This window comes from Balaenoptera borealis (assembly GCF_965194805.1).
Source record: "Balaenoptera borealis genome assembly, contig: HAP1_SCAFFOLD_2699, whole genome shotgun sequence".
Taxonomy (NCBI): Eukaryota; Metazoa; Chordata; class Mammalia; order Artiodactyla; family Balaenopteridae; genus Balaenoptera; species Balaenoptera borealis.
This window is the reverse complement of record NW_028121681.1, coordinates 1-24613: the sequence shown is the minus strand read 5'-3', so window position 1 is coordinate 24613 and position 24613 is coordinate 1. Positions and strand designations below refer to the sequence as shown.

General features: G+C 45.2%; 1 protein-coding gene across 1 annotated transcript; it reads left to right on the top strand.

Annotated features, from left to right (window-relative positions):
• Nucleotides 1-981: 981 nt before the first annotated feature.
• Nucleotides 982-22354, top strand: ZNF496 (zinc finger protein 496). Its single transcript, XM_082409484.1, has 4 exons — nt 982-10559; nt 11105-11212; nt 12312-12425; nt 18930-22354. The coding sequence occupies exons 1-4, from the start codon at nt 10451-10453 to the stop codon at nt 19685-19687; spliced, it is 1089 nt and encodes a 362-aa protein (XP_082265610.1). The 5' UTR covers nt 982-10450; the 3' UTR covers nt 19688-22354.
• Nucleotides 22355-24613: the final 2259 nt, after the last annotated feature.

Below are 24613 nucleotides of genomic sequence, written 5' to 3'. Positions count from 1 at the left end.
TTTATGATTGGCCTCAGAACTGTTGTGGTGCCTGTGGGTGTGTCATTTAGCATATGCTGATGTATTACAAGGAGCATATAATGAGGCTCAAGGTCCACTGGAAGTCGAGTCTTCCACCATCTTGGGCCTAGTAGGTTCTAACCAGTTTTTGTGGTATCCTGTTCTCCTTAATGGTTGTGTAATTTTTTTAATGGTTGTGCCCTGCCCCCTTCCTTCCTGTCTCAGTTGCTCTAGGTATTAAATATACATAACTTATCACAACACTTTACATCCCTTCCCCCTCCTCCTTTTATAATACAATTGATTTAAATAGTTTCTCTGCATACATTTAGAACCACGTCAGACATTTACAACCATGTCAGACAATGTTATAACTGGTGCTTCAACTATCAAATATTTATTTAGAAAACTTAAAAGGGAGAAGGACAGCCTATCGCCTTTGCTCATATTTTGACTTAACTTTTTCCTTTCTTCCTTTCTTATGTCCCATAGTTCCTTCTTTTATTGTTTCCTTTCTGTTTAGAGAATTTTCTTTAGCCATTCTTCTAGGATAAGTCTGCTGGTGGCAAATGTACCTTTTTTTTTTTTTGGCTGCATTGGGTCTTCATTGCTGTGCACGGGTTTACTCTAGTTGCCTCGAGCGGGGGCTACTCTTCGTTGTGGTGCGTGGGCTTCTCATTGCGGTGGCTTCTCTTGTTGCGGAGCACGGGCTCTAGGCATTCGGGCTTCAGTAGTTGTGGCACGCGGGCCCCAGAGCACAGGCTCAGTAGCTGTGGCGCACGGGCTTAGTTGCTCCGCGGCATGTGGGATCTTCCCGGACCAGGGATCAAACCCGTGTCCCCTGCATTGGCAGGTGGATTCCTAACCACTGTGCCATCAGGGAAGTCCACAAATGTACCTTTTTTTGATTCATTTGAAAATGTCTTGGGCTTCTGAGGGGGGTTGGGAGTTCCAGCTCCCCATGTGGTCTCCACTGATACAGTGTGTGTTGGGGTGGTGTGGGGGAAGGACTGTTATTAGTCAGCAGGGATGGAAGTCCCAGCTCTCTGCTTGGCCTTGGCCTTCTCTGAGACCACCAGTGGAGGTGTTGGGGCACTTCATTGCAGCCTGGTGAGGGTGGAAGTCTAGGCTCCCACTCATTCTCTGCTAGCATGAGCGAGGTTGGGGGCCATGTTTTGCTGTGGTGCTTGGCTGGACTAGAGCGGTTATTGTCTGTCTAGCTACTTTCCTGGTCCTGTGGCTGAGAGAACAGGCTTTTGTTAGGGTTGTATTTTTATCTGTGTCTGTTGGTATTTTGGGGTCACTTGCTCCTTCAGCTTCAAGTTTTGCTATATGAGGCAGAAAGAAAAACCAGGGTACTCACCACTCTCTGTTGTTCCTCACTGTGTTGTCTGAGGTCCCTAGCTGGTGTGCCTTCCTCTCTCCACCTTTCAGAGAGAGTTTGCTGTGTTTTTTTAATATATAATTTCCTGGGGTTTTAGTCATACTTAGTGGGGGGAATTAAAGGAACGTATGTCTGCTCCATCTTCGAGAAGGCAGCAGAAGTCTCCTCTGAAAATTTAATTTTAAATGGACATATTTATTTCCCCCACCCATTCTTGTTATAAAAATTGGCAAGATTTAGAAAGTGAAAGGATAGTACATGTTTCCAGTTATCTGAGAAGATCTCTGAGTGTTGTGATGAACTTCCTTCTTTTCTCTGCTGTTTTATTTGTGCCTTTCTGGGATCATGCTGTATTGAGTCCTGTTTTTATGCTTTGTCTCCCGTGTGTATGTAAGCATTTCTCCATATGATATAAAAGCTCCCTGGGTATCCTGCTAAGTGGCTGTGTCAGATTGTCAGTGATTGGAGTATCATTGATCCATTTACCGGGCCCTGGGACTTGGGTTTGCTTACATGATGCCATGAGCATCTGTGCCCACCGTCTTTTGTTCCTATTGCAGTTTGGGGTAGATTCACAGACACCTATCCAAGGCTTACAGGGGAAAAACATCCATATCTATTTTGAAAAATACGTAACTGCCAGTTTTTTCTTCAGAATCTTCAGAACCAGACACCTCTGCAGTGCTGTCTTAGAGCACTGACTTCTTTCATATTTCACCAATAGTGACAGTTACCATCTTTTTCTCATTAAGAGACTTGTCAGGGAGGAAAAAAAACTTTTTCTTCTACTCTCTAAGGTTCAGTGGCTGGGGAACTGCAAATTGAACTGATAAAAGACAGATTAACAGGTGAAAAATATTTATAGTATATGGCTATGGGATGCCTCACAGAAATGAAAACTAGAAGGCAGTCAGACCCAGAGAATTATACCATTTTAACTACAGGCAATACGTTTATGGAGAAACGACAAGACAAAGAGGATTTTGAGCTTCAAGGGCTGGTGAATTGTGGGAAGGTAGTTATATGTGGAAACTAATGGAAGATAAAGGTTATTTAGTTAAATTTGTTATGCTGTCTCTGGGCTGATGAAGAGTCTAGGGTTCTGTCTGGTTATTAAGAGTCACATTGCCCTCCCCGGTAGGAGGGGAAGAGTCCTTCACAAAGGAAAATTTACGCCCTGCCTTTAGGCAAGTAGGGGGAGGGTATTTCTTCTGCAGTCTTTCTGTTTCTCCATTGCCTACAGCTCAAAACAGTCCTTGGGCCAAAGTGGCATATTTTGGGGTGGTGTATTCTTACCCGCTTCAAGACCAACATCAAGTTCTTTGCTGCACGCCCTTGTGAGGAGAGCCTGTGGCTTTCTGAGGCTTGTCTTCCACTCTGTGGAACTTGTCTTGGACAGGCTTCCCCCATACTGGCCTCTGGCTAGCAGTAAAGCCACTTAAGGGCTGATAACTGTAGGCTCTCAGGCTCCACCCCAGACCTGCAGGGGCATAATGTGCATTTTTACCAGGATGCTTGAGTGATTGATATGTTCATCCAAATTTGAAAAGCCCAGTTCCAAACGGATTCATCTTTAGAAATTTTTAACATATTATATTTATTTTTATTTTTAACTTTTGCTTTGGCATTAATATCAAGCTTGGGGAAGACTGCCAGAATAGAAAAGACTTGCAAATACTCTTCACTTTAATTCCCCCATTCTCTGTCACTATCTCTCTCCCTCTCCCTCCTCCCTCTCTCTTATTCTGCCTCGGTCTCAGCCCCAACGCCCCCCCCCCATTTTTTTTTTCCTGAATCTTTAGGGAGTTATATGCAGACATTCTTCCCCTTTTATCTCTTTGTTCATGCCGAGGGGGCATATTTCCTAAAAGCAAGGGCAGTTGCTTACATAACCATAATACAGTTACTACATTCTGGAAATTCAACATTAAAATAATAATCATAGAGCATCATGCTTCCCAATTATTAGTTGTCCTATGTCCAACATTTTCTCCTTGGAATTTCAATGTTTGTCACAGCATCAGTAGTTCTGAAGAGTGAAAACTAGTTGTAGTGGCAGACTCTGCTCAGATAGGTTCTAACTCACGATGAGATTCAGGTTAAACGTTTTGGTGGGAGTGCCAGGCTGGGTTGTCTTTCCCCATGTGGCGTGTCGAGGGCACTGAAATGGTGTTCCCCATATGGGTCATGTCAGCTCTGATCTCTGGGGTAAGGGTCTCAGGTGGGGTTTTTTTTGTTTTCTTAAAAAAATAAATTTATTTATTTATTTTTGGCTGCATTGGGTCTTCATTGCTGCACGAGAGCATTCTCTAGTTGCAGCGAGCGGGGGCTACTCTTCGTTGCGGTACGCGGGCTTCTCATTGCAGTGGCTTCTCTTGTTGAGGAGCATGGGCTCTAGGCACACGGGCTTCAGTAGTTGTGGCACATGGGCTCAGTAGTTGTGGCTCACGGGCTGAGTAGTTGTGGCGCATGGGCTTAGTTGCTCCGTGGCATGTGGGATCTTCCCGGACCAGGGCTCGAATCCGTGTCCCCTGCATTGGTAGGCGGATTCTTAACCACTGCGCTACTAGGGAAGTCCCTCTCAGGTGGTATTTTAATATGACATATATACATATATAAGTTATGTATAATTGTTCCATATTTGTTTATTTTTTATATTAACATTGTTTTTTTAATCTTCACCATAATGATGACCGAAAATGGTGTCTATATTTTTACTTTTTTTAATCTGTTTTTTGAGCTATAATTTGCATATACCTATTTTAAGTGCAAAGTTTAGAGAGTTTTTGACAAGTGTCTACACATGTAACCATTATCCAGTCAAGACACAAAACATCTCCATCACCCCAGAAGTTCCCTTGTGCCCTTTTGCAATAAAGCTGTGCTCTCCTGCCCAGGTCAGCACTGATCTCCTTTTTGTCACAATAGGTTTGTTCTTGTTTTAAAATTTTACATAAGTGGGATCGTATAGTATGTGGTCCTTGGTGTCAGGCTGCTCTTACTCAGCCCAGTATCAGTAGTTTGTCCCTTTTTATTGCTGAGTAATATTCCATTGTATAACTACGTCACAGTTGGTTTATGCAGGGCAGTTGCCTGGTGGTCCAGTGGTTAGGGCTCCATGCTCTCACTGCCGAGGGCTGGCTTCAATCCCTGGTCAGGGAATTAAAATCCCGTAAGTCACGCAGTGCGGCCAAAACACACACACACACACACACACAGTTGGTTTATCCATTGACCTGTTGGTGAATATTTGGGTCACTTCCACTTTTGGCTGTTATGAATGAAGCTTGTATGAGCATTCATATACAAGTCTTTTTGTGGATGTATGTTTTCCTTTCTCTTGGGCAATTACCTAGGAGTGAAATTGTCATGGGGAAGTGTATATAATTAATTATAGGAGAATTGGCTGTTTTCTATAATGATTTAACCACTTAGACTCCTACCTGCAATGAATGAAAGTTTCAGTTTTTACACATCTTCACCATATCCTGGCATTGTTATTTTAAAAAACATATTTTGGCTATTGAGGTGGATATCTCAATATGGTTTTGATTTGCATTTCTCTGTTGACTAATGAAGTTGGGTGTCTTCATGTGCTTGTGGATCATTTCGACATCTTTTGTGAGGTGTCCAACATTGTCCCTGCTTTTTGGGTTGCTTATCTTATTGTGTTTTAAGAACTTTTTAAAACATATATATTCTGGATAAAGTCCTTTGTCAGATATATGTATTAGGAATATTTTCTAGCAGTCTACAGCTTGCCTTTTCATTGTTTTAATGATGTCTTTTGAAGATTGGATATCTTCAATTTTAATGAGATTGAATTTATCAATTTTTTCTTTTATCATTTAATGCTTTTTGTGTCCTGTCTAACAAATCTTTGTCTACCCCAAGGCCACAAAGATTTTCCTACTGTGTGTTTTATAGTTCTAGGTTTTACATTTAGGTCTTTGGTTCTTTTTTGTTTTTTCGGTTGTGCAGCGTAGCATGTGGGATCTCTGTTCTGCAACCAGGGATCAAACCCAAGCCCCTGCAGTGGAAGCACGGGGTCTTAACCACTGGACCGCCAGGAAAGTCCCTTTGGTTCTTTTTTTTTTTTTTTTTTTTTTTTGGCTGCGTTGGGTCTTCGTTGCTGTGCATGGGCTTTCTCTAGTTACAGCGAGTTGTGGCTTCTCCTGTTGCGGAGCACGGGCTCTAGGTGCGCGGGCTTAGTTGCTCCGCGGCACGTGGGATCTTCCCTGACCAGGGATCGAACCCGTGTCCCCTGCATTGGCAGGTGGATTCTCAACCACTGCACCACCAGGGAAGTCCCCAAAGTGAAGATTGATAATAGTATTTTATATACATTTTTTTCATGTATTAGTAAAGGTGAACTTTTTTTCATATGTTTTAAAATATTTACTTTCTTGGTTCCCTCACCTTTTTTTATTGGGATGGAAAGCTTTTCCAATTGTGTTGTAAGGGCTCCATATATTTTAAGTGCTCTGTGCCTTTCATAAATGGTGTGCCTTTATTCCCAGTTTGTCATTTGTCTTTTAACTTCATTCACGCTTTTTCATTACTATGGATATTTATAATTTTTATGTGGAGTATCTGCCAATTACTTCTTCATATGGCCTCTCTATTTTTAGTGCCTGAAAGCCTTTGCGGGGGTGGGGAGGCTTCAAATTTTTTATTTTTATGTTCTTTATGATCAAGGATCAGAATCTAGTTTTATTTCTAAGTAATTAGCCAACTATATCAGGCATGTCAGATGAAAGTCATCTTTCTTTTTCCCCATTGATTAGGGTTGTGTTTTTTCCTGTAGATTAAAGTTTTAGGTATACCAAATTTTGTTTCTGGACTTTTTCTTCTCTTCTGTGTTGGCCTGTTTTTGTTCCAAAGCCGCATTTCTGATTTTGAAGCTCTCTTCTAAAATGGTCACCTTACTAATTTGTTAAACATTTTCTTACAGTTCTTTATATGTCATTAATATTACTAATTACTCATATCACCATAAAGTGATTGAAACACTTAGATTTTTTTTAAATTGATATAGTGTTATCTTTTCTTTTATGATAGTGAAGTATATCCACAGTTGATAACAAGCTGGTTTAAAAAAAAATAGGGAGAGCAACTCATTAGAAAATAGAAAAATAGGCAAAGAAAATAAGTGAGCATCTTAAAGAAGACAAAACCCAACTGGCCAATAAATTCATGAAGAGATGTTCATCAAGGTAAAGGGAGTTACACTGCTGTGATTGCTTCATACCCACAGTGTTGCTAGAACCTTAGATATTTGACAGTACCCAGTGTTGTTGGCAAAAGTGTTTGGAAATAGATGTGCCAATGGATTGCCAGTGGGAGTGTACTTTAGGTACTCCACTTGAAGAAAGATGTGGAAATACTTAATGTCGGTCAAGATGCATGTTCCCAATGTTCCCTCTATACATCTACTCTGGAGACACTCTTACACATGGATGGGGTGACAGAGAGAGTTCACTGAGCTGGGAAAGACCTAAACATTATGACAGAAGAATAATTCTATGAAATTGTATACATTAAAGTCAATGAACTAGACCTACGTTTATCAACGTGAATAAATCTTAACTAGAATGGTGCATATAAGGCAAGTTTAACATTTAAATACTTACAAAACAGTGCTGTCATTTCAGGCTATATTCAGATGTAGTGGGAGTTTAAAAGCCATGCATAGAATATTAAACACCAAATCCAGAGTGCAGCTTCCCTCTAGGAAGGTCTAGGGGTGGAGCTGGGATCAGGAGAAGCTCAGAGGAGACCATAATCCCACCACACCCTTCCAAAGAAAACCTGAAGCAAAGACTGTTACCTATTAATAGTTTATACATCTTAGTAGTGGGTACATGGGTATTTTAGTTCAGGTTTTTTTTGTTGTTTTTTTGGCCGTACCACTCAGGTTGCAGGATCTTAGTTCCCCGACCAGGGATTGACTCTGGGCCACCGCAGTGAAAGCGCTGAGGTCCTAACCACTGGACCACCAGGGAATTCCCCAGTTTTTAATCATGTTAAAATATAAATGATACATGCCTAGGTAGGTCTTCAGACACTAGAGAAAAGCATAAAGACGAAAAGAAACCTCACATATGATTCTGCAAAACATTGTGTTCTACGTTCTTTACACACATTTTTGCATACATCTCTAATGATTTCCTTAGGAACATTTCCTAGAAATAGAATTACTGGATCACAGTGTATACTTCTGCTACATTCTCCCAAATATTGTTCAGAAATGTGCAGTTATTTCCAACAGTGTATAAAGGCCTGTTTTCCTACATCCCTAAGTACCCAGGGGAGTATCACACTTTTAATCTTTCCTGATCGAATAGACTTGGGCAAAAAAAAGTATAAATAAGTAATTGTAAACATATGCCTGTGGTAACATAAACATAAGACTGTTGAATTTTATTTATATCCCAGATGACTGACATTTTAAGGCAGTGTATGTTTAGCAAGATTTCTAGGGGCCCATTAGAAAGCTTTAACCCAGCAATTCCCAATCTTGACCTCTTGTCACAGTCACCCGTGAAACTCTTCAAAATATTTTTCCTTGAAAGGGTAATGCTATTTCATAATTCAGAAGGCACTAGGTGATATTACTGAACCAGTATTAAATTTCTCTGTTGTGCAGTTTATTTTATTTTATTTTTTTTCATATATTCATTTATTTATTAATTTAAGAAACATTTATTGAAATCTGTTCTGTGCCAGGTATTGTGTTGGGCATTCAACATACATTATCTCTTAGCCCTCACAATAATACCATCTATTACTATTATTATCAGTTAGCAGTACTATTATTTTTTTTTTATTTTTACACACACACACTGTATTTTATTTTTACAAGCGATAAATAAACTGACACCAAGCATTGTAAATGGATGACCACAACAAAAGCAACAATGATTGCAATTACCAAACACGAAACACACTCAGACTATGTCATAATATTGACATTCAGTCCAGTAGTCCTCCACTGTAACAGCTCCTTTCCTTTGCAGTGAAAATTGACTAGTATATTCTTTGCCTTGTAGAGCAGCTTCTTGACCATGGCTCTGTTGACATTGTGGCTGGATAGTTCTTTGTCGAGTTGGGCCAAAGGGTGTGTTGAGCAGCATCCTTGGCCTCCACCCGCTCGATGCCAGTAGTGCCCACCCCTCAGTGCTGACAAAAATGCCTCCAGACATTGCCCGATATCCTCTGGGTGCAGAATCAATCCGCTTGGTTGAGAGCCACTGTGCTAAAAGAATTGTGCTGATGCAGGAGAGTAACATCTTTCTTAGGAGATACACTCTGTCACATGTTGGGGTAACGACCTGTGGTACCTGCAACTCCCCAGGGATCCAGGAGAACAAGTGAACATACCCAATCACCATATATGTGAGAGGGGGAAATGTGACAAAGGGGCCAAACGTTCATTTATTGACTCTAGTTGAACAGTGGTGTATCCTTCATGTTCATTGTATTACTCTAGGTTTAATTTTAAAAATTAAAAAGTGCATATGTGGGGGAGGAAGGGTCCAGAGGTACCAGAGGAGATGCATTGAAAATTCTCCTTACCCAGGTCCCCGCCCATCCGTCTACCCGCCAACCCCCGCACCTGGCACCTGGCCCCCGGGCAACCGTATGGCAGTAACTGGTAATATTCCAGAGATTTAGATGCAAGGACATGTGTTTAAAATATTGTGAATTCTTTTTCTTTTTTTTTTAAAAAAAAAAAACTGATGTTAGTATATTATACAGAAGTACTGTGGGTTGCATTTTTACCCCCAAATTTTATTTTGAAGTCCTTTTCAATTAACTGTATAAAGGGCTTTTTTAAAAAAAAAAAAAAAACCCCAAATGGAATTTTATTTTAAATGCTTTGTGATTGAAGCACTTTGCAGAAAACATGTGCTTGTTAAGCCAATATATAATGACATGCTTAGCAGAAATAATACATGTATGTATTTCTGTTCTTCTGGGATTAGAAGGTACAAACAGAAATGTCAACTAGACCAGTAGTTGTTCATCTTTCACATTTTACTTCTCCCAAATAGTCTATCAAATGATCAAGGTTCCAGATTATTAAGAACAAAACAAATAATTTTTCAATGACATTTACATTTACTGTCAATTGTCATATTAGTATTTAGAGGAAATTTGAGAACCTAGCTTCATGCTCTAACTGGCTAAGAATTACATTTCCATTTTGTAAATGACTTCTTTATTTTTATGGACTCCCGGTATTATGTGGATATGCCATCCTTTCAGAAATTAAAATTAATTTTTGACACATTCTCATGGTTTATAACACAAAGTGTAAGAAAAGTCTCCCTCCTGCACATAACCCTGGGGGTCCTAGCACTTTTTGCAGAAGCAGCGACGGTCAAGACTTTTAGGTGCTGGGCACACAGGGACAATCTAGACAACCTCTGCGCGGGTGCCTTTTTCATGTAACAGTACACCTTGGAGGGCTTCCTACGCGGTACAGAGAAGCCCTTATTCTTTCTAACGGGGGTGTGATCAGGCCTTGTAGGATGTCCTGTAGCTTACTTAAACAGTTCTTTGTTGATGAGCATAGACCTTGTTTTCAGCTTTAACTATTATCTATTATCATCAGTGCTGCAGCGAAGGAGCTCATACAGACCTCATGCTGCACATGTGCAAAATACACTATAGAGATGGAATCTCTGCATCAAAGGGTGAACACGTGGGGAATCTGGTGGACATTTGCCTGCCTGGGAGTTGTGGGTTGCAGCCTCCCCAGCACTGTGTAGCAAGGCCTGTTCTGTACATCCTTGGCCACCCTGTGAGGCATCCACTGTTTGGATTCTGCCAAACCAGATGCATCCAAGGTGGATCTCAGGCTAGAACTAGGGAATCAGTGTGAGCTCCGGAGCAGCCTGTCTGCTTTTTCTTTCTCGCACCTGCACGTGTTGCTGGGGGCTCTGCCTCAACCCCATCTCCCTTCCCACTTGTTTGTAGCATCCCTCCCCTAGCTTGTCCCTGGATTCAGGTGTCCCTGTTCTCCTGTGGTTTCAGAACCGGGTTTCTTCTTTCAAGGATATGATCTTCTGCTTCTCAGAAGAGGACTGGTCCCTTCTAGACCCTGCCCAGACTGGCTTCTACGGAGAGTTCATCATTGGGGAGGACTGCGGAGTCTCACTGCCTCCAAGTAAGACTTAACTCTCCTCTCTCCTGAGACCAGGGATCTAGGGGTCCCATATCTGACCTCACTGTTCACCCCTAAACCCTGATGGGAGGTCACGTGTACACAGTGGCCCCAAGGCCACTTTGCAGATTGACCATTGCCTGCTGCTGTGACATGTAAGTTAGGCTTGTTAGCTGGCTGTTTTGCATACAAAACCAAATATAACTTGTGTCCCTTGCATTTGCTTTTCTTCTATCTTTCTTGTCCTACGGATCTCTTCATTGCTGTTTTTCTAACTGATAGGCCTGAAAGAGTTGCCCCAGGCCCACAGCTTCCCCTTTAGTGTCCTCCCTCCCCCGCCCTCTCCCTGCTTGCTCTGGTCTTTCCACTTCTCTGTGGCCCTGTGTGGCCCCTGTTGGTGTCATGGCCCGTCGTGTGTCCCTCCAACTTCTCTCTTCTCTACCTGTCCCAGAGTTGCCTGGGACAGGCAACTTCTGTCTCCTCCCACCCTGGTTTCCTATGGGAAGAGATCACTGATGAATGTGTATCCTTCCCTTTTCTGTGAATAGATGACCCAGCTGCCCAGCTGGATCTCTCCCAAGGAGAGGAGAATGAGCCCCGTGTTCCAGAGTTGCAGGACCTCCAGGGGAAGGATGTGTCCCAGGTCTCCTACTCAGGTGAGTAATGATACCAGAACTCGGTGAATAGAGCGGGATGGAAGGCCGCTGCCAGCCAGAGGCAGACCTGCTCCCTCTGCCAATTTTCTGCAGCCCTCTGTCACCACTGGACCATGTCTTGGTAGGACAAGTCTTGCCTCATCCCTCATTCCTTACAGAAAGAATATGGGGATTTTAATTTTGCCAGGTGTGGGGATTGCACTTCATCAACCAGGAACTAGGATGTAATAGGAATATCTTTCTCCTCTGCTATAAGTGACACCTGGCTTGTGCTGACAACCCAGTGGCCCCTCTACCAGTGAGGTCAGATGCTCTCCAGAGGTCAGGTAGGGGAGGAGGAGGGTGTGCCACCTCTTGGCCGGGCACTGGGCACAGTGCCTCTGGCCGCTTCACCTGTCTGCTCCTTCCAGCCACATACTGCAGGTAGTGTGAGGGGAGTGAGGCAGGGGGTGGTGCTGGGGCTTGGTTGACATGACACAGTTCAGCAGCAGCATTTCCCAGCCCCCTCCCCACCCCCAGCCTTCTGTGTCACCAGAGCTTGTGTTTGTAACCACTGTGCTGTAATGCCTCAAGGTGTCTGCTCCTTCAGGGGAAAAAGTTCTGTACGGTGTCGTCAGCAGGCCCTTGACCCCTTCCCCTTTGGGACCTAAAGCTGGCACAGAGCAGATCTGTATTTCACTCATTATCCCCACCTGGAACAAGCATCCAGGGCCTCTGGTGTGGCTAGCTTCCCATCCCATCTCTACCCCAGCAGGCCCTGTCCAGGCTGCATTTATGCAGCGTCTGCGTGGAGTACTGGAAATCCCACCACAGAAAATGGAAATGACAGCAGGGATGGCAGTTACTTGTCCACAGTCAAGTGGAAGGGGCAGAACCAGGATCCACATTCCTTCTATCTAGCTTCAAAACCCACGTTCGTGGTGTTGGCCCATTTTGCCTGCAGATTCATTTGCTCAACAGACATTTACTGAGTGGCTGCCCTGAGAGGAAGCCTAGGCCTACTCTTGGATCACAGCCTGGCATCTGTTAAGATGCACCCCCCCCAGGTGGTGCTGCAGCTGCAGGGAAAATCAATGTTTTCATTTTCTTCTCTGGAAAGACTTTCCAAGTCTCCAGCCATTCCAGACAGAAGAAAGAAGAAAATGGGATGAGCCGCAGGTGCCAGAGTTCCAAATCTGCCAGCAGACAGTGCTCCCTCAAAGCACCTGCCCAGGTAAAGGAATGCCTGAGGGTGTGGAGGAGTGTGCCCCTGGATGTGTGATGTGTGGCTTGAGTGTGCATATATGTGTGTACATGGTGTGTGGTGTGTATGTGAGCTGTGTGTGCAGGTAGCGTGGGGCTGTGATATGGCATGTGGTGATGGCATGTGTGATGTATGTATAGTGTGTCTGGTGTGTTGCGTGTGTGAGTGTACATGTGTGGTGTGTATGGTATGTGGCATTGTGTGGTATGCATGTGAGCATGTCTGCATGTGTGTGAGCATACACGTGTGAGTGTGTGGTATTTATGTACGTGGTATGTGTGTGGTGTGTGCATGTGTATATAAATATCTGTGTGTGAATGTATGCGTGCATGCGTGTTGTGTATGTGTATACATTTGTGCTGGTGGTAGGTTCAGGAGCTGAACTTTCTGAAATTCCTGCTGACGGTTCCTTGCCAACTGCCTGCCCTAGTTTTGTTTTGCTAGGTTCTCTTCCAGCTCACTCGCAACCTGAGACCCTCCCCTCCTTTCCTTTCTCTTGTGGGTTGAGTCAGGGTGCTGATGTAGTGCTGTTGACCACCTAGTTTGTGTATTTCTTCCCTGAGCAAGGAAGACCAGACTCCCTGGACAAAGTGTTGGAATTAAAGAACAGGTTTGCAGAATGCTGAAAGGGGGACCTCTGGAGAATGTGCTCCAACTGCTCTCAGCAGCATTTAGACTCCGAGTAATGCTGGTAAAAGTTGCCACCTCCAGAGGCGAAGACTAAAATCCCACCATATTTAATGTCCTCAGTGTTCAGCCATTCTTCCAAATATCACACCCACGTCTCCGGTCCTTACTTAAACCCACTGTGTCATGGAGGACTTTTTGCAGCTATGAAGACTGACTCATGCACAATCTGTGATGCCTTTTGGAGGCAAGATTTGCATGATATTTTGGTATTTCCACCTACCACCATGCAGGGTTCACGACCATTTGTGTTCACCCCCTATCCCATGTAGACAAAAGGGATTTTATGTTTATGTAAATCTACAGTAGATCTAGATGGACAGTACTCCCTCCCCACAAGCTTGGGTGCTCACCCCTGGTTTTCTAAGGAGCTTGCTTCTGTATGCTGAGGATGATTATTCATGTGTAGCCCATTCTCAGTGCTGCCTGATGAAAAGCTTGATGCTCGAGATACATTTTGCATCCTCTCCAGCTTCTTCCTGCCCACAGCATGTCTCAGCCCTGGTAGCCCCCTTATAGAATGTGGATAGTCATTAATCCCCAGGGGAGTTTTTTAGCTCCACTCTCCCTTTGCTGGGCTCTGACACAGAATATACTTTGAAATGGCAAGAAGCTAAGGGTTGCTATCTGAGATCAGTGAGAGATGATAGATTGCAAAGAATAGGCACCGTTTTTATTTTGGTAGCCTTTCCCACACTTCTGACAGCAGGTGAAGGGTACACATCCCCCCATCCACGCTCATGAGGGATCCTCCCAACCGGTTCCATTTGTGTCAGTCCAACCAGCACATTATAATGCTGCCACTGCGATGGAATATATTTTTTTTAATTTATTTATTTTATTTATTCTTTTTTTTGGAGGGGGGGACTGCGTTGGGTCTTCGTTGCTGTGCGCGGGCTTTCTCTAGTTGAGGCGAGCGGGGGCTACTCTTCATTTTGGTGTGCGGGCTTCTCACTGCAGTGGCTTCTCTTGTTGCAGAGCACGGGCTCTAGGCGCACGGGCTTCAGTAGTTGTGGCACACGGGCTCAGTAGTTGTGGCTCACCGGCTTAGTTGCTCCGTGGCATGTGGGATCTTCCCGGAGGGCTCGAACCCATGTCCCCTGCATTGGCAGGTGGATTCTTAACCACTGCGCCACCAGGAAGCCCAGAATATCTTTTCTTGATTATTGTGTTTTCTCTGTGAATTGCCTAGTTAATATTCTTTAGTCCTTTTTTTCTTTTTTGCCCCTTTTCCCTTCACATTTGGTAAGCTCTATGTCTTTATGTCCAAAGCACTGCACCAGTGTAAGGTCTTTACATGATTTGTGCATTATATCCTTACTTCACCTTCTGAGATAGATACCGTCTCAGCCAGCACAGGCTACTATAGCAAAATACCATAGAGGTATTTTCTATTAAACAATAGAAGTTTATTTCTCACAGTCCTGGAAATTGAGAAGTCTGAGATCAAGTCAACAGCAGATTCATTGTATGGTGAGGGCTCTCTTCCTGGGTTGTAGTTGACTGCCTTCTCCCTATGTGCTTGTATGACCTTTCCTTGGTGCATGCTCATGGAGACAGAGCTCTTGTCTCTTCCTCTCCTTATAAAGGTACTAATCCCATCACAAAGGTCCCGCCTTCAAGATCTCATATAAACCTAATTACCTCCCAAAGACCCCACCTCCCATACCATCACATTGGGAGTTAGTGCTTCGACATACAAATTCTGGGGTGGGGACACAAACTCTTGGCCCATAACAGGTACTATGATGTCTCCATTCTGCAGCTGGGACCCCCAAGCTGAAGTTTCTTGCCCAGGCAGCATCTGGCACTCACAGGCTGTATCAGACTGAGGATCTGAACCCACGTTACAGGGCTCCAGACCCGTGCTCTTAATTCCACATTCGCCTGCCTTTTCCACGAATTAGTAGAAACTCAAAATTGTGGGTCTCAATCTGTTGCCTCTTAGTATTTGTACATAATTCCTCCTGTTTTTTAACTTTGTTTATGTGTCTTTTAGGACATAAATGGTTTTCTAAAAGCGTTTTTAATATGTAAATGCAGTTATTCATCTCTCTTTTTTTTTTTAAGTATTTGTTTATTTATTTATTTATGGCTGTGTTGGGTCTTCGTTTCTGTGCGAGGGCTTTCTCTAGCTGCGGCAAGCGGGGACCACTCTTCATCGCGGTGCGCGGGACTCTCACTATCGCGGCCTCTCTTGTTGCGGAGCACAGGCTCCAGACGCGCAGGTTCAGTAATTGTGGCTCACAGGCCCAGCTGCTCTGCGGCATGTGGGATCTTCCCAGACCAGGGCTCGAACCCGTGTCCCCTGTATTGGCAGGCAGATTCTTAACCACTGCGCCACCAGGGAAGCCCTTCATCTCTTTTTTGATTTTGTGTCTTGCTGAAGAAAGCCTCCCCATCCTAACATTATAAGAATATATTAGTTATAATGCCTTTATTTGTTTATTTTTTAAAATCTAGCTTCCTGTCCTCCCTGCTTCTCTCCTTAGCACCCCCAGCTGACAGGGAATGATTCATTCCCAGGCCACAGATTGCCCTTCTTGAGGAGTTAGCCATCCACCTGGTCATGGGCTTTTTCCCCCTGAAAACACACAGCATCCTGGTTGTTCCCTGGCCATGGAACATCATAGCCAGAGGCTTTGGCATGCAGCACCCACCCCCCCCTACCCCCAGTGGAGCTCAATTCCCCTGAGCCTTGGTCTACTTTATCTCTCGGTTTTAAATTTTTCTCCTGTAAGACAGAGATAATAGTCATAGCTACCTTGTGGAGTTATTATTGTTGAGGATTAAATGATTTAATACATGTAAAAGCACTTACACCAATAGCTTCCCTGTTTTCTCTACCATCATCCTAACAGCCATTTCAGCCTCCCTCTCCCCTCCTCTCCACCCCCCGCACCCCTTGCACCCATCAGTGCTGAGCTGAGACATCCCTGGTGTTGAAACGCTCTTTCTCTGTGGTGTTTTGGGCAACACATCTATGAGTTTCATCTCATCTGCTAGGAATTCTTTACACTGTTGTGTCAATGGCACACAACACTACTGTTGATTTATTTCCTCCTTTTTAGAAACTATGCATCTATTTTTGGTCATTTCATCTGATTTAAGGGGATGTCATCCTACATGCACTGTATTAGTCTCCTAGGACAGCTGTAATAAAGTACCACAGACTGGGAGGCTCGAACAACAGAAATTGATTTTCTCAACATTCTGGCAGCTTAGAAGATTGAGATCAAGGTTTCAGTAGAGTAGGTTTCTCCTGAGGCCTCTCTTCTTGGCTTGTAGACAGCTGTCTTCTCCCTGTGTTTCCACGTGCTCATCTCTCTGCATGTCTGTGTCCTAACCTCCTCTTCTTACAAGGATACCTGTTGGATTAGGTCTGCCCTGTTGACTTCATTTTAACTTAATTACCTCTTTTTTAAAAAAAATTATTTATTCATTTATTTAATATTTGGCTGCATTGGGTCTTCACTGCTGCGTGCGGGTTTTCTCTATTTGCTGAGAGCGGGAGCTACTCTTTGTTGCAGCACGCGAGCTCAGTAGTTTTGGCTCACAGGCTCTAGAGCGCAAGCTCAGTAGTTGTGACGCACGGGCTTAGTTGCTCGCGCGGCATGTGGGATCTTCCCGGACCAGGGCTAGATCCCATGTCCCCCGCGTTGGCAGGCAGATTCTTAACCACTGTGCCACTAGGGAAGCCCCCACTTAATTATCTCTTGAAAGACCTTATCTCCAAATATAGTCACATTCTGAGGTGCTAGGGGTTAAGACTTCAACATACGTATTTTTAAGAGGAAGAGGATGATGCAGTTCAGCCTATAACACTTCACCCTCTGTTCCCCCATGATTCATGCTTCTCATATGCAAAATACATTCACCCTATCCCAACATTCCTTAACCTATTCCAGCATCATCAAGATTTAATCTAAATCAGGTTTGGGTGAAATTCAAGGTGTACTCACTTCCAGCTGTGAACCTGTGAATCCAGACATCAAGTTATGTGCTTCCAAAATGCAATGGTAAGACAGGCAGAGAGTAGACACTCTCATTCCAAAAGGGAGAGATTGAAAAGAAGAAAGGCTGATGGCTCCCAAGCAAGTCTGAATCCTAGCAGGGCAAATTCCGTTAGATTTTAGGGCTTGAGATTCATCTTTGGCTCAGTGCTGTGTCCACACTCTGGGCCTGTGGATGCAGTGGCAGTTCTGTCAACCTCTGAACTGCCTTTGGGGCTGGTCTTCCTTTTCCTTCAAGGTTGATGCATGTTTGCAGCCAGATAGCTCTATTAGTTTGTTCTAGAAGTCTGAGAGCCTTCCTTCAGTTCATCCTGCCTCCTTCCTTTTTATTCCAAGATGGCAGTGTTTCAGCTCATACAACATTCTTAGAAACACTGTTGGCCTCGCATGCAATTTACAGTAGTTCAGACCGTCAGACAAGAGGGTCCTCTACAGACCATTCCTGGATTATCTCATCTCCATTCCTGGCTTCTGAGAGGTTGATTGGATCCAAGGTTGTCCTGCCACACCCAGAATATACTTTCTCATTTTTTGCAGTATAGGTAGGCTGAAAATTTTCTAAATCTTCAAGTCTTCCCTTCCCACTCCCCAGTCTCACGTTCTACCCAGTCCCCCTCACACTTGTCTTGTGATGTATGGACAGATACCCCCATGGACGCTGCCCCTCCCATTGTCTCTCCTGCTCTCTGTGGCTTTGGGTCTTCCTGCTATGCTCTGTCCGGTTTCACCTGCTCTTACTTTTCCTAAGCTGCCAGAACTCTCCTCTCTCCAGCAATTAAGTCCAGAATAACCATATTCCTACTAATGTCTTGAAGGGCCTGGCACCACTGCCCCCCACCCCTGTTTTAGACCTGAGCCCCACATTTCACAAAAGTGAGGAAACAGTCCTGAGGAGAGCTGCACAGTGGGCTCTGGGTTGCAGGCCAGGACTTCATACCGGGTTCCCCACTGCCCACCCACTTCCTCCCCACGGTACAGCTTTCCAACATCACAGGCTTGGGATCCATTGAACGAGCTTCTTCTAGTCAGTTTATGAAGTCCAGGACATCTCTACGCGTCACCACTAGTGGCTGTTGCTGGGCCTCTGATACGACACTGAGAGGCAGAGATGATCTTGGGCAGTCTGGGACCATTGAACAGCCCTGACATCACAGCAGGGCTCAACTCCACTTCAGCCCTGAGCCCTTGGGCACATCACCGGAATTTGCCTATGTTTATAATGTGGCAAATAAGGTATCACTGGGTATGTCCAGGAGCAAATGGGACTGTGCACATCAGAAGTCTTGCACAATCCCTGGGGCATTTAAGTGCTCAGAGTATGGTAGCTGGCAACTTCCTGGCAGTCTGTTTATAGAATATAGGGTCTTCCTCTCTCTCAAGGCTTTTAATGTACCCTGACAGATTTTTCCCCACGCCTGGTTAAGGAAGTCAAGGTTAAGTGATGTGTAAATGGTCAAGAGTTAACACGGATAGATACAAACTCTTAGAGCTTGGAGGGGTCTCAGTGGCTAGAAAAAAAAAAAAGATTGGGTCTGGGGGCTTAGGAGAAAAGGGTAGGGAAGGGGGAGAGAGGAGAAAAAGGTACCCAGGATATGTTGGCACAGTGTGGCTAAGGGTTTCCTTGCCACTAGATATACGAGAGGTATCTGCAACCGGAAGATCCCTTGCAAAAATGAGGATTTCTGGACCCGCGCTGAACCTTCCTGGGTAGGGTTCGTAGGGGCTAGGGTGTGGCCTGGGCAGCACCACTGACCCCCATGTTGCTTTCTGGTAGCTGGAGGTGACGCACCATTTCCCGACAACAGCCTGGATGAGGAGGTGACCATCGAGATTGTTCTATCCAGCTCTGGGGACGAGGACTCCCAGCTCGGCCCCTACTGCACAGACGAGCTGCAGAGCCCCACGGAGAAACAGCACAGCCTCCCTACCTCCCACCGGAGCGGCCCTGAGTCAGGGGGTGAGGTGCAGACCTCCTCCAAAAAGTCCTATGTGTGCCCGAACTGTGGCAAAATCTTCCGCTGGAGGGTCAACTTCATCCGGCACCTGCGGAGTCGCAGGGAGCAGGAGAAGCCCCACGAGTGCTCGGTGTGCGGGGAGCTGTTCAGTGACAGCGAGGACCTAGACGGGCACCTGGAGACCCACGAGGTCCAGAAACCTTTTAGGTGCGGTGCCTGTGGGAAGAGCTTCCGCCTCAACTCCCACCTGCTCTCCCACAGGCGGATACACTTGCAGCCAGACAGACTCGAGCTACTGAAGAAGAGAGAGCAGGAGGCATCGGGGACGATGGGCGGGGATTCCGACGCCCTACTGGCGAAGGGCAAGGCCAAGCTGCGCTTCCAGTGCTGTGACTGCGGGAAGGTGTTCCAGCGTCCCGACCACCTGGCCCGGCACCGCAGTAGCACTCACGTGGACAAGTCCCGGCCCTTTCAGTGCCGGTACTGCGTCAAAAGCTTTTCCCAGAACTCTGACCTTCTCCGCCACCAGCGCCTGCACATGAAGCGCCGGTCCAAGCAGGCGCTGAACTCCTACTGAGTCAAGGGCGCACACATTGTTGGGTGCAGCTCCAGCCTGGGTAGAGCACCTCCCGCTCATGCTCGGTCCTGACTGGTTCCAGACTCCTCCCCAGGACAGAGACCACATCCTCCTGACCTTTACTCTCAGGTAGAAATGAGATCGTGGCCAGTGGAGCATTTGTTCTGTCTCTGCTGTGCCAGAAGCCGGGAGGGCGTGTCACCACCAGCTCTGACCTGCCCAGTGTTTTCGGGTCTAGGAGAACCCTGTCCAGTGCTTCCCAAGCGGTGGAGGGACTGGGGCGCCCCCTACCGCAGTGACCCCTTGGTAGGGGGGCATCTGTCCCTTACCAACCAACTTTCAGTATACTCCCATCCTGTGCTGTCTGAATGCCCACCCCATCCTGAGGTCTGGAGGTAACTGTACTTTTACCTGACAGCAAGAAGCTGCAGATGAGGTGATGGGTTAGGAGGAAGGCAGGAAGGCGGGGTGGGTCCCGTGGGCACAAGGGCAGTAGGGCCAAGCACACCAAACCATGTCATGTCATCAGAAGTCTGAGTCCTGGTCACCATCTGGTCCACAAGAACACCTCAAAATTATGAGATGGCCCTTTCAGGCTCAGAAGCCTTGGTGGGGGGCTTTATAGCTTCTTGCCAAATGGAAACCTTTTATTTGTGATGGTGGCTGGTTATTAGGGATTGTGAGCTCACTTAAGGCAAAGCCCACATCTTAAATTGTATGTTGGCATGGCACACACTCCCCGAAGTGTCCTTTCTTTGTACCCTGAAGGTCCTTGGTATATGCTTGTGGGTTAGAAGTGAAGTCATCATCATTTGAAAGGCACTTAAGTTTCCTTTCCCAGTGGGTCGTGTCTAGGAAAGGGGAGCTCAGCTCCGGTGAATGAGAGGTTCTTTGGCTGGGTGAGCTGAGCAGGCGAAACAACAGAACCTTTGGTGAAGTCATTCTCTACGTATATATTAACTTAGTGTGCCAGTTGTATTAGTTCATTAGGGCTGCTGTAATAAAGTACCAAAAACTGGATGGCTTAGAACAACAGAAATTCATCGTCTCAGTTCTGGAGGCCAGAAGTCCAAGATCAGGGTGTCAGCAGGGTTGGTTTCTTGTAAAGGAAGGATCTGCTCCATGCCTCTCCATTAGCTTTGATGGTTACTGACAACTGTTGGTATTCTTTGTCTTGTTGAAGCATCACCCCATCTCGACCTTCATCTTTACATGGTGTTCCTGTGTATGTGTCTGTCTCCAAATTTCCCCTTTTTATAAAGACACTAGTCATATTGGATTAGGGCCTATCCTAGTGTTTCCAGTATGTTCCCATCTTAATTAATTGTATCTGCAATGACCCTATTTCCAAATAAGGTCACATTCTGAGGTACTGGGGTTAGAACTTCAACATGAATTTGGGGGGGACGGGGAGACACAATTTAACCCATAAAACCAGATAATCCTGAGGTTCTGCTGTCATTGCTGATTCACAGGTGAGTCAATACAAACTTGAGTTAGCTTGCTCTCAGTTCTATTGGAAGCAGGATTCAGATCCAAGCTTCTGCTCCCAGGGTGGATGTCCTCTGCATATAGCCTTTAAATTTCATTGCCTGGGGTTCTGGACTGGGAGTGACCCCTGGTAGTGAAACCGCAAGCAATGAAAACCATGGTCTTGTTCCTGGCAGACTGGCCAGGTTGGCTCAGCTCAATATGAGAAAGCACAGAGGCTATAGAGTACCAGTGACTAAATCAGAAAGCCAGTCACCAGGCATGCGTTTTGTATTTGTATGTCAGGTCCCATTAGCAGGTAGGAAGGCTGAGCAAATGAATGCAAGGCCGTTTGTTCCTTGTCAGCCACTTCACTGTCACGTTGAGAGACCCTGCTGCCACAAACTCAGTGAAAGAGTTACAAGGTTTTATAGTTATGATGACTGTGCCTGTGTAGATTCATCTACATACCCAGGAACAGTAAATGCAATAAAATAATTTGGTCGTACCCTGAACAAGAAATAAACTATTGAGGCTCTTTGTTTTCTACATAGTTTGCCTCTTGGATTGATCTGCCAGGAAAAGGGAAAAATATGAATCTTGAAGGCCAAGGGAGGGGAAAATTCCAAATAGAACCCAGATTCCGTGTACATTTACCCTGCCCACCTGTGCACTCTTGCCCAAGGATTCCATTAAGAGGGGAGGTTATGAACCCAAGAGGAACACTCCTCTACTTAGTGTATTTTATCTGAAAATCATAAGAAAGTAAGGGAATGTGACAGAATTGAAACCTATGGGGACGCTGTGCATCTGTTCAGTACCCACCAAATATTGTGAGGGAGTCCCCCATTCACTTACGCAGACCTGACCAAGGTACTTGGCTAATCAGAAGGTTACCTTCCCCCTGGATTCAGAAACCCTACTGGGTGATGCAACTCAAATCCCAGGTTCTTTCCATGCAGAAGAACCAATGCGGTTACCTGCTGTGGAGAAAGCTCCTCCAGAAGATAGGAGAACTGACCGACTTAGTCCCTCCCCACCCTGGGTAGCTGGGCAGACAGGTGAGCTATGTTTCTACCTTGCCAAGGATGTTCAGAGACCCCACATCTGAAGAACATCTGTCCTCCCTGATCATCTGACCCCTTGGCACTGTTCCCATAAATTCACAGGTGCATAATAAAAATTCGACTCACTGAATTAATATTTGCGTTTGACTTTTCATTTTAGTTAAAAAAGTAACAAGTAGCACAGCTCAGAGAGATGGTCAGTTGGCCTGACAGAAGTTGAGGCGGGAGGATGCTGAAAATGGCCCTCTGGATGTCAGGCATCACCTTGTGAAACTTCTGGGTCTCACTCAGATAGATAGTTCTGGTCACCTGATCTGACTTCTCTAGAGGAGAGAGGAAGTAACTGCTTCTTTACACCAGGGATGGGATGAACTCCTGGTAACACCATAGCTGTTTCACCCAACCTCTGCCATTTTCATATAGCCTCTGTCTCCTGACCTCTTGCCACAGCTGGGAAAAACAAAGATAAAGCCAGTGGTGGGAAGGTCCCTTGCTATTCTTAAGTCAAATCATGACACAAGTGGAAGAGAAGGCACAAGTCTGTGCCTCCCTTGGACTTGGAGATTGGTCCTGGTTGCTTTTCTCCTATGAGATAGTTTCCCTTCTCTACCAAAAGCAGAGTTTTGATCAGGCACAAACACTTCTGCTTGCAGCATAATGGAGGGAATTTGATGACATTTTTGTCACCTCCCCAGTTCCATCAAATAAACCCAGGTGCATTTTCTATTAGTAACAAAAGTTGATACTGTTTTGTCTTATAAGGAATGGTCAGTGCCTACCAGTGCTCCAATGCAAACAAGTCTACAGATTAGGTAACATGCATAAGAAGGCAGCTTAGCTGGCAAAGGAGCATTGGGAGGAAGACTGGATGACCAGGCTCTCCTGCAGCCCTGCCCCACACCTAAGGCACCCAGCATCTGCAGGCTGGTTACTAGAGATCATAAGTTCACCAAGGGCAAAGCCCTGGGATTCCATCCATACCTTTTGACCATCCCATACAGATTAGGAATTTTATCCTCCCTCTAAACCGTAGCCGACAACCAGAGCACCATGATTAAAGTGCATATAATCACCAAAGTCCACTGCAGTATTATCAATTCTCCATAAAATGCAGAACTCTCTTAAGAAATGGAAGAACAGATTCACACATTAATGGGAAGGGCCAGTCTTCACTCGTGTATCTTGGCTATAGCCAAGGAGATCACAAGCAGATTGGTAACCTCCTCAAGACAAAGGGCTGTCTCCTCAGCACACAAATAAATGGCAGGGGATTGCCCTTTTCCCATCACCCGCTAAAAAACGGTTTGGTACAAGACATGTCTGTACTAGCCTATTATGTACAGGTCTTGCTACAGCTTGTCAAAATGTAAAGGGGCCAGGATATCTGCCCTGAAAACGTTGCAGGTCAGAAAAGGTGCAGATTTAATAGTTGGGGTAAATCAATCCCACCCAAATCAAGCTGGATCACTTTTGAAAGTGTCTGTGTGCTCTGAGAAGAGATGGGACAGATACCTGGTATATTCTCTCAATGTTTTCTCCACTGCTAATCACCCACCAAGAACTGAGACCTCATTGTGTTTATCTGTTTACATTGTCAGCTCAGTATCTGAATCAAAATGGGATATTGATAATGTGCCGTATAAGGTGCACCTTGTCAATTCTGCCCTCCCAAGAGAGACTGGACTCCTATTGGAGCAGGAGCTTGGAAACCAGCTTTTCCGGGTGCTGAGAAGAGCCTGCTGCTATCATAACGCCAATTCTCTGACACCAACTGGGTGTCCACTGTGGGCAGGGAATGTTGCCTGTCATTCCAGTAAACAAGGATCAAGCCATCGGCCACGGCAGCCCTGCCCCTCCCTCCTCGACTGTGCGCCCTGAGGAGAATACAGGATAGAGAAAGACAGGGACTTCGCTGGCGGTCCAGTGGTTAAGACTCCGCACTTCCAACACAGGGGTTGTGGGTTCGATCCCTGGTTGGGGAGCTAAGATCCCACATGCCAAGGATAGAGAAAAACAGGAAGCATTATGTGCTTTGGATACTGGCCCTATAGAGTTAAGATGCTTATCTAAGGAATAATTTCAATGAGCCCAGATTCTTGCATCTTCCCTTACAGAGAAAAGTGCTAAAATCATTAACTTGAGGTGTCTGTTTTTGTGATTAGCAGTAATAAATGCAGTCACTCTCCCACTAGGACGGACAATCTGAGAATATGGAACACATGATTTTGGGTTTTGTTACTCTTTTGGGTGAAGGTGAGATTTTTCTGAGCTGGGTTTTAAGTGGCAGAAGAAAGCAAATTCCTTTTTTGCAACTTTTCATGGTCACTTGGGAAAGAGAAGTCTGAGACAAAAGATTGTCTGCAGCCAGACAGCCTCTTTCTCCCTAAAC